This window comes from Lycorma delicatula, chromosome 9, assembly GCF_047948215.1.
Source record: "Lycorma delicatula isolate Av1 chromosome 9, ASM4794821v1, whole genome shotgun sequence".
NCBI classification, from domain to species: domain Eukaryota; kingdom Metazoa; phylum Arthropoda; class Insecta; order Hemiptera; family Fulgoridae; genus Lycorma; species Lycorma delicatula.
In genome coordinates, this window is record NC_134463.1 from 118743890 (window position 1) to 118755612 (window position 11723).

Consider the following 11723-nt stretch of genomic DNA (forward strand, 5'->3'; position numbering starts at 1 on the left):
CAAAGTTTCAGGTCCTGTACTAACAAAATGTTTGCTATGGAGAAATTACACCAACACTTTTTCCTATTCCTTTTATAATGCAATAACTCACACGTAATCAAAGATATAACGCAACAACTTACAGACAAAAATACAATGTGTACATTACTAACATGGCCATGAACGACACAGATTTAAGAATCTGTGTCGTTCATTGCACATTTCTTTCCTTAAGGTTGGCGACCTCAAGGAAAGAAATTTCTCAGCGGTCTTTACTTTAGATTCCCATATATAGATAAAAAAAAACATTAACTTATGCAGAAATTTTACCAGTTTTGAATTTTAGTGATAATTTGTTCAAAATTTTATTTTAGGAAAGAGAATTAATAAAAAAGAAAAACTATCAAATAAAACAAAATGTATACGTAAAAAACTTACTTCATATACAGATCAATATTGGAAGTTACAGCTGCATTATCAACATAAACAGCCTCTAATTTGTTAACTACATTTAGCAGACTATCACCATTATTACTGGAACAACTATTCTCATTAGAATTTTCTGGATCATCTTCAAACTCTTCTTGTATACAAGAAACTTCGTCATCACTATCGGCCTTTTCATTTACATCTGGACTATGACTACATTCCTGATTATCAAATTTTTCTTGATCTTTGATACAACAAACACTACTTCTGTCAACAGTACTACTAGAATCTAATCTGTTATCATGAAGTACAGTGCTGCCTAAAAACTTCTTCTTCTCATTAAATAAATTTTCTGATATTTTTAAAACACTAGTACCTCTATCAGGAGTGCATTCATCGATAACCGAATTTGACTGACTTGGTACATCAACAGTGACAACTTTTTCTAAAACAGCATTACTTTTAAAAACACTAAAATTATTATGTTCATCACTTTCAGTAGCGCAATGAGTTTTATTACTTAAATCATCATCTATAACAATCACATTATCATCAATCAGACAGTTTTCCAAATTTGTTTCTGCATTTTTGGCATTCAAAGTTCCGTTGTTAAATTCATCACAATTTGATATGAAAGAGACTTTACCTAAAAGGAAATTTTAATTATATACTCCAGAAAAATCACAATTCTATAACTCTAAAGATTGTAACTTAAATATACAATTTAAATAAAGAATTTTTTCTCACAAAATAACAAGGCTATTCCAAAATCGAATACCTGAATATAATGCAATAAATCAGAATACTTGTTTCATTAGCAACATAGCACTACTAGAAATACAATGGTCACAATTGATCTATAATCTGCATTCCCATCTATTCAGTGCCAGCAAAACTAATATCGATGAAACAAGTGTGTAATCATGACAGATAAATCTATTCAAAAAGTTCATGATAAACATTCTCAGAATTTAGAACTTTTTAAATGAATTTAAAAAACTTTACTCATAACTAACGAACATTTTACTCAATGAATCGAGGTCAAACTAACACAGCATAGGATTTTCATGGAAATTATTTTACAAGGCAGTAAACAGCCTTACTCCACAGACTGCACAAAGTTCCTTTGTAGTCCTTTTGTAGTGTAGCTGCGTAGGATTTTCTTGTGCCCAGTATCTGAAGTAGTTATCTTCTGAAGCATTACATTACAGAATATTGCTCGCACAACTGCATTGTTCGGTTGCAGTTCCTGGACGATCTGCAACTTGTATGGATGGTATTGCAAGTCCTTCACTAACATTCTTCGAACACTTGAACTATGCAATTGTAAAGATGCTGAGAGACAACGGATTGACCGATGTGGACTTCGTGTGACAGCATCTTGTGAAGCTTGAACATTTTATAGCATACGGACGGTTCGCTCACGGCCTGGAGGTTTCTCTTTCATTGCCGAACCAGTTTGCTCAAAATTAGATATCCATGTTTTAATTGCATGTGCTGATGGAACACTGTCGTGCCGTCCCAGATTAAAATGACGGCAAAATTCTCTACGTGCTCCCTCCACACTGTCATTGTTTTTGTAAAACACTTTGATAGCAAATGCACGTTGCGCACCACTCCAAGGATCCATGACAACTAAATGGCAGGTTAGGTTAGAGAGGCTGGCGCCACTTATCAAGTGGTACCAATCGCCCACGGTTGCCAACACAACTTTCAAAATTTCCCGTTTCTTTGAATCACCCTGTATAATTTTAGCTTGTTTATTTCGCATTTTTCAAAAGATATGATTTCTCTATCAATTTTCAGATGTATAGTAAGAATGAGAATGGAAAAAGTAGATAATTTTTCATCTGTTTAGCATGTCACATATAATTATTGAATGGTATGAAAGTTATCATTTTCTTTAAAATTTGAAACAAAAGAATGTCCTTTGAAACAGACATATTTTGTTATACTTTTTGTAATTTCGGTTAAAAATGTCTGAACAATGAATCGGAGTGGGAAAGTTCTACATTATAGCTTGATAGCAAAAATTCTGACCCTTAGAGCTTCAGTAACCCATGAACTAATGTAGAATGCATGTAATTTATAAAATTCAATTTCACAACAAAATTATTAAAGGATTATATTATAAACTACTATTACCACAATAAAGGTAGTACTGGATTTTCAGAAAAAAACATATCTAGGTCAAGTACATTTTAAGAAACTGCGCATTTAGAAAAAAAAGAACTGACCAAAATGTAGCAGGAAAGCATTACAATTTTAAACAGAACAAACATTCTTCCCCTGAATTTTGGTTTGAAATAAATTTTGGTCAATTTTCTGAAACGAATTTATTTTTTATTGACTATATTTCAATCAATTTTCTCAGAATTAAAGTTTCTACAAATTTTGCTAGAATTATTTATTTCTTTACTGGCATTTTAACAAAGTTAATTTATGGTGTTGAGGCAGCACTGCTGCTCTGTAATGTGATATTAGACATCAGTAGTTTTATAGTTAGTGCACGACATGTATCCATACAATACGGCTGAGTCACCAATCTTGTACATTTAATCTTACTTTTATAGTATCATTAAGTGTATCAAATAATAAATATTAATTCAAACCAACCAACACTTCATTTACAGTTTACTTAATACAACCAACATAGGGGATACCTAAAACATTTTTTTCAAATCCCATTTTCTGGATTTTGAACTAATTTCTATCAGAAACTCAGTACACACAGTTCTAGTACCTGATATATTCAATTTTTCAGGTAAAAAACATATAAACCCGATAAAGTTTCCTCTTCCATTTGGTCCAAAGCATTTTAATATAGGTCTCGTTTTGAACTTTCAATTTTAATTGGGGCAGAGCAAAATATTTGAGTAGCTGTAACACAAAGAAACAAAGTATTTCTGAATATATATATATATATATACAAAAAGTTTTGCTAATATTCCAAATCAGCACCCAAATATTATAGTGCAATTCTGAATTTCCCTATATAATAATCATTCAGTTATACTAGTCATTACTTACAGAACCATGAACTGTAAATATTTCTATATTGTCTTTTATTAATTTATTGGTAAATTTTTATTCATTATACACAAGAAATGAATTGTTTTATCCGAGACGTAAATCTTGACCCAAAAAATGTTATATTAATTAAGATCAAGTTTTAATAAGTATATAAATGCTATTTAAAATTTATAAAATTACACAAAAAAAGCTAATTCAGAATTTCAATTTTGAAATATAATATAAATGTTTTATAAATTCTTCTGACATTAAAAAATTGGAATCATAGCACATTTTACCAATTTCATTTTCACAACTACAATTTAATATTAGTTTACATTTTATTATTAGTTAATGAGACTTAATAAACTTTACTCATTCTTGCCGTCATTAATTCCAACTACTACCAATTATTAATCGTTATACAGGTAAAATACATATAAAGCTGATTAATTTTCCCCTTCAATTGGTCCAAAGAATTTTAATATAGGCCTCGTTTTAAACTTTCAACTTTAATCTGGGGGGGGGAATATTTCAACAGCTGTACCACAAAAAAAAAAGCATTTCTGAATATATGTATAAACAAAACGTTTTGCTAACATTCCAAATCAGCATCCAAATATGGTTATAGTGCAATTCAGAATTTCCCTACATATCATCATTTAGTTATACTGAATAGTCATTACTTACAGAACCATGAACTGCAAATATTTCTAAATTGCATTATCTGAGAAAATGTATCTAGCTTCACCCAAAAAATTTTATATTAATCAAGATCATTACGAAGAAGTTTTAATATGTATATAAATGTCATTTAAGATTTATAAAATGACAAAAAAAATGCAGATTCAAAATTTCAATTCCAAAATATCCATATAAACATTTTATAAATTCTTCTGACAAAAGAAAAAATTGGCAACATGTTTGGCATCAAACCGGTCAAATGACTGAAGACAAAAAAAAAAAAAAACAAGTTTTACCAATTTCAATTTCACTAAACTATATTCATTTTGACCATCTGGCCATCATTAATTCCAATTAATCTCGATTATTAATCACTATATGTATATTAAGGTTTGTAGGAGCCCTGGGAGTCTCTTGGGAACCCAAGGTTTCTAGAGAATCATGAGTAATTTCACAGAGCAAAAAAATTATGATTTTGTTGGCATGAGAGCCAACAAATCATAATACCAAGAAAATACAGTTTTCTGATGAATAGATGACTGTAATCGATTTTTCTTCTATAATTAAAATAAAGCAAATAAAATATTTAACAAGCACTGTCTGACATATAGGTATTGAAAACAATTTATCTTGTGTCAAAATTCATACAGTAATCCAGTAATGCTGAAGGAGAAAAACAAAACAAAAAATAAAATATAACATATTAAAAATATTACCATCACTTTTCTGTAATTCAAAATTATTTGAAATTATATTTTCAACACTAACTTCAGTTATTTTACAGTCCTCATCAAATTCATGAGGTAATATTTTTACAACACTTATATCAAAAGGATCTCTCACATTTATATCAGCTTTATCATCATCATCTACAGCTGAAACCGAATCATTTTTATGATCAGTATTTTGCAGAAAACAATCTGCACCAATTGAACCACTTGGCACCTAAAAAATAGTAAAACCCAATATAAAGTATTAAAAATTAACATAAGACAAATCAGTAGAAGAATAAAAAGCAGATTAGAAATAGAGTAACTTAATTTTTTTATTAATAACAATTACATAACCTGAATACACACATACATTTATATTATATTATAAAAACTCAAATATATAACAAGTATTTAAAGTCTCTTTTTGAACACTTTTTGACACACAGTAAGAGATTATAATAGTTGTACATATTTCTCTTTCACATAACATTATCAGCAATTTTTAATTATAAATTTGGTAGAATTTAATAATAAAATATTTTGCATATAAATAGGTAATAGGCTTTTCTCAAGGCAAATCAATGCTGCATCACTTACGAATTAAATGTGTTATAAACAAGTTTCTGTATTGGAATCAATTTTATTTTATCACGAATAAATGATAAATGTTCTGGTAGATTTTGAGGAAGTCTCACTTCATCTGGTGATGACAGCTTTTAATTGTGAAGGAGGAAGTTTTTGTGAAATCAATAGAATGATAAAAGAAAATTTGGCACAATAAGGTGAAGATGGAGTTTAATAACCCACCTCTTAAAATTGAAATATGTTTTTTGTTCTTTTGCTCTATCTCCACTCAGTTTAAATATTTCAAAATTATTTTGAAGCTATAGATATAAAGATATGTCCAGAATATTTTTTAATTAGACCCCAGACCGAAAATGCAGAAAAGTTTTTTGAAGATTTTCTTTTTCTTATTTTAGCCTTTATCAATGAGATGTTACATGATTTAAAGAAAACTTTACTGAATCAAATTTGTTAAACTTAACCTATATATGAATATTTTTGAAACATCTTTCTTAAGATTTATTCCCCACCTCTAAAAACGACATATTTTTTTTTGGCTCTAACTTTGTTTTTCTTATTAAAAAAAAAACTTTGCAGTAAAATCATGCAATGCTTTGGTAGCTTTTGTTTACACATAAGAAAGTAATCCTTAACATAAATTAATCCCAAATGTTCAAAGATTGCTAATAATTACAACTGTAAAATTTCCACAGGAGAACATTTATAGTACTTTTTGGTAGTGAATACCAAAAAATACTAGATTGGTACCTCCCAATAGAACTGCAAAGACTAACAAAAAATAAAGAAATTTTAAGAACTTATGAAAAAATTCTATAACATGATTTTCAGAGAATACAGAAATATAACAAACACATGAAAATTACCTTATAACAAATTCACTTAATTTAATTTCCAAGACTGGTCTCTTCTGAAGAACACCTGAGCATTTTGGCAGTCTGTGAAGAATTTTTCAACAAAATCCAACTTTCCAACACAAACTACACATACATATTTTGGTAATGGATCATGTTCAGTAACCTGTAGTTAAATAACGTAAATAATATTAAATTCATGACAGTAGTTCATTTGGCTAAAATATTTTTATACAGCTTAAAATTAACTTAAGAGAAAAACCAACTGGGTGAACTAATTTTATGATTGCACAATGAAAAGAATTTCAGACATTATAACTTCTGTAATTCATCTAATTTGTTCTATGTTCACTTATAAATGAACGTTGTTCCAATCTGAACTGATGTTCATTTACAGTTTGTATAAGGATCAATAAAACAATCCGGTACTACTCTTCTGTTTATTACCAAATTAAATTACTTTTACCAAATCTTTAAAATCAAAACAGAACTGTTTCGGAAATCAAACACTAATTATATTAAAGTTGTTTTTACAAGATAAATAAATTATTATAATATTTATAATAAATTATTTTAAGTTTAAAGAATAATAATGGATGAATAAATTAACAATTAATATAATCCACCTTACCAGTACATGGATATGTTCTCTAGATCGTTCGGCTTACTTGGAAGCCATAATTAGGAGTTAAAATTAATGAACTAAAGTCAAAATTTTTAAAATCATAGTTAAAATTTAAAAACAGTCATGACTCTCCTGATCCTACTAGTATGCTGAAGTAATACTCTGGTGGATTAAAATGAAATCAAACGGATCCATTTTATCACATTAACCATGTAATAACCATGTTATTACTTATTTATATTTAGTATGTTTTTAAATTATATATCGTCTTTAAAAAATTGTTGTTAATTAATTAAACTTTTATTATTACAGTATATATGATATTTTTCAAAATTAGAAGTATTACAATATTTGTAGCAGATACCTAAGATTTCATAAAATTATTATGATTGTATATATGATCGTATTCTATTAAATGTTTGGCAAAAATTGAGAGTTTTCTGGTTTATGATTTTTAATGCTATTTATATGCTCTTTAGCACATGTGGAAAATCTGCAATTGGTCATACCCACGTATATCAAGTCGCAATCATCACAAACAAGACTGCATATCCCTGTTTATCAAATCTGGAATCATTATTATATCATTTTTATTAAAATTATTATTAATATATTTAATTAATTGTTGTTATTAGTAGCACATGAAGGTTGTTAAGCCACTTTTTTTATATATACTTTTTTTTTCAATTTTTTTTCTAAAAGGTGTATATTCATTTTTTATGTATTTTATCATGTAATAATTTTGTATTGTTATTTACATTAATTTTGTATTTATTTTATTACATAATTTGTTTATAGTATCAACATTATAACCATTAGCAACAGCAATGTTTTAATTTATTTCTATTTCTTTATTTAAGTAAGTTTTATCATGTTTCAGGTATTTTATGGCTCTATATAACAATGAATTAAAAATAAATTAAATTTATTAGAATAAATAAATTAATTTATTTATTTTAGAATAAATAAATTAATAGATATACATATTAAAAGTAAAAATATCAATTTTAATAATATTATAAATAATAAAACAAGTAGTTAAATTCTTATCATAAATTTGGAGATAGTGTTGTCAATGTGACACAGATTGATTTAACTGAAGAGGAACTTAATATGATAACCTATGCATATAAATATAATATTAAACAACATAATATAAAATATGAAAAAACAAACAATAACTGATACTGAGAATAACATTTATAAGATTCACAACAAAGAAATAAGAGATAATATTAGAAACAATATAATTATTTTAATAAATAATAATCATAACAAAATAAAGGATAAATTCATAAAGGTTGATATAAATAAAATAAATTCTAAAGAACACACAAAAAATATTAAAACAAAATTAATTAATAATAAAGCACATATAGTAAAAGCTGATAAAACAGGTTATCATGTATATAGAAAATTATATAGATAAAACTAATGAATTTATAGATAATAATAATTTTTCTACACAAAAAACCTACAAACACATAAATAAATCAAAACTAAGTCTAAATCTCGGCTGATAAAACAAAAAATACATTTTAAAAAATACTAATAATTACACGCCGTACATGAAGGCTTTACCAAAAATACATAAAAATAACACACGATAAGACCAATAATATTTTTTACAAATCCACAAACATATTTTTTAAGCAAACTTTTAGCTAATATATTAAAGGATTTAATTAAATAACACTAACAATTTAAAAAATTTTTATAATATAGATATTTTACATAATATTAAAATAAAAAAAAAAACACAAAATGCGTATCTTTAGATATTTGTAATATGTACTCTAATATAGACTTAAATAAGATTTTAACTGTCATCAAAAAATAATTTGAACAACAATAATGAAATAAATAAACATTATATAAATAAATTACTTAATATGATGTGAATCATATTTACTTTCAACAATCAATATTATATACAACCATTTGGCTTGGCTATGGGTGAACTGTTGTCGGCAACTTTGGCAAAGATATGGTTGCAATTTTTTGAAGATTCTTCTATCAATAAAATTCTGACTAAACATAATCTACCATATATAAACATTATGTAGGTGACACTATAATTATATGTAATGAAAATGTTCAAAATGAATCAAATAATATTGATAAACACAAAAAGTTTACCATGGGAATAGAAAATAATAATTGCTTGAACTCTTTTTGGATATAAAAATACATAACAAAATAAAATTAGAATTATATTGTAAAGACACATTAAATAACACAATAATTAATTACCATTCATTTCAATCACGGTCCCAAAAGATGGGTGTTTTAATTCATTGTTACTTAGTGCCATAAAATACCTCAACATGATAAAATTTCCTTACATAAAGAAATAGAAATAATTAAAAACAATGCTGTTGCTAACGGTTATGACAGTACTATAAATAAATTATATAACAAAATTAATATAAATAACTATACAAAATTATTACCTGATAAAAAAGATAAAATCTTTTTTCATCTTTTGGTCAAAAAATTATTACTAACAACAAATTAATTAAATATATAAATAATAATTTTAATAAAAAAATTATATGATGATTCCAAATTTGGTAAACAGGGAGTATACAGTATTGTTTGTGATGATTGCGACTTTATATACATAGGTATGACCTATTGCAAATTTTCCACACATGCTAAAAAGCATATAAATAGCATTAAAAATAATAAACCAAAAAACTCTAACTTTGCCAAACATATAATAGAATATGGTCGGTCATACAGACAATCATAATAATTTCTGAAAATTTTATATATTTCTTACAAGTATTAGAATACTTCTAATTTGGAAAATTATTATATATACTGTAATAATAAAAATTTAATTAATGAACAATTTTTTAAAGACTATATATAATTTAAAAACATACTAAATATAAATAAGTAATAATTTAATAATTATCTCTTTGATAAAATGGTTCCATTTGAATTTATTTTAATCCACCAGAGTGTATACATATATTCCTTCAGTATACCAATAGGAATGGGACAGTCATGCCTGTTTTTAAATTTTAACTATGACTGTTTAAACTTTGACTTAAAGGCATTAATTTTAACTTCTGATGACGGTTTCCAATTAAGCCGAAAGATCTAGAGAGCATATCAACATGCTGGTAAGGTGGATTATATTAATTGTTAACTTGTTTATTTATCACATCAGCGTACCATGTTTGAGAAATTAAAAAAAGGTTGAATTAAAAAAAAGGTAAAACAATATATTATGGTTAAATGAAAAAGTAATTTATCTTGCCAACCTGTGATGGAGTGGTCAGCCGGAGAGGCCTTTGCCTTAACTTGAAGATTTTATGTTTAAATTGTAGGCAAGCTTGATATCTGTCATCATTAAAAATATCACCACAAATAAAATATAGCAACCATAACTAAAGATTGATCAGTAGTTATTTCAGGGAATAAATAAATGTTTCCATGAAGGGCAAAATGGATGGATGAGTTATTTCTTAACTCCAAATTTGGATTTCTTCATTCACCCACTTCCTAACACACAACAAAAAAATGTAATTTTTATTCTAAAATATGAATTCACAAAACATAAAATGAAGATGATATGTAAAAATATATTTACACACAGATCTGAAATCCATTTTAATTCTGCAACTGCTCACTTTTTAAAACAGGAAAAACTGTTCTACTAAATTAAAGGGCTAGAAATTATAATTAAAAGTTAAAACATGGCTACATATTTATGCCTTTCGCAAAAACATTTAGTGAAATTAGTAAACATTTCTATTATGTACATAATGAATATACTTACAACAATACCGGAATGTTTGAGTATTTTTAAATGCAACATTAGTTTATGTCCTCGTTCTTCAAAAATGTGAACGTTAGAAGAACTCAATTTAGTACATAACCTGCAATAATCACTTCGTCGCATTATGACACTTCGGTATTAATCCTGAACAAATTTAACAGAAACAGCAAACAACAAATTAAACCACAGGAAAAATTTATACCACAAAAACTGAGTATTATTTGCTTTTTTACGACAGCTAAATCCCCGCATTTACAGACCGTTTAAACCAAACAGTTGACTATGACAATTCATTTTCATCGAATCATTACTGGTTTCTTAAGCTTTTAATTTTACATATTAATTATTTTTAATCGGAATGAAATTACATCTGAGCTCTAAGCTTGTTTTTTTTTTTTAACGAGAAAAAGTGTAAGATTAGTCGTAATCATAACCTTTAAACTTACACTACAACAGAAAAAACGTTAAGATTAATCAAATGACAGCATTGCCAACAATACAGTACCATAACGCTTAATCGCAAAATCATATTAATTTTTAATATGAAAAAAATCAGAGAGCAAAAGAATGATGAATTTTCGATGTACAAAATTATCAAACAATTCTAACCTATATGGCCTCCACAGTATATTATTCTACTATAAAAATTTATCTCTTAACAAATACGATTTAATTACATTTTTAGATAACATTCAACGTAATATAATAAGTCTTATTTAAAGAATACAAACCTAATGAATTTACTATTGAATTAAACTGTGAATATGATAAACCTATCTTTATTAAAATTATTCTAGAACTTCTTTGTAAACTACACTGGATGTTTTCCCTTCCGACGCCAAAATAAATAAACCTGAAGGGTTGCTGATTATAGAGCATGCCACATAAAATTGCCCGTGTGAAGAACAGTCTATTTATTGTCATTGCAAAACTTACTTTAACAGGAAACTGCATTTTCTTAAATTCAAACGATAGTATCATTGGTATGCGAAGAATGAGCGCCGATTCTCCTTTGGCACACCCAGTGATAATTTATGTACTTTCTCCGTGGT

General features: G+C 26.8%; 1 protein-coding gene across 3 annotated transcripts in view; it reads right to left on the minus strand.

Moving 5' to 3' along the window:
• LOC142330514 (uncharacterized) overlaps positions 1-11143 on the minus strand; it is a 34134-nt gene extending 22991 nt beyond the window's left edge. For all 3 annotated transcript variants that reach the window (XR_012757792.1, XR_012757793.1, XM_075375836.1), the window contains exons 1-4: positions 10672-11143; positions 6285-6419; positions 4821-5049; positions 418-1054 (exon numbers count right to left, since the gene is read on the minus strand). Coding sequence is in view for 1 of the 3 variants with exons in the window: in XM_075375836.1 (XP_075231951.1) it covers positions 418-1054; positions 4821-5049; positions 6285-6419; positions 10672-10794 (1124 nt within the window). In the remaining 2 variants the exon portion in view is untranslated. The remainder of the gene's footprint in view (positions 1-417; positions 1055-4820; positions 5050-6284; positions 6420-10671) is intronic.
• Positions 11144-11723: the final 580 nt, after the last annotated feature.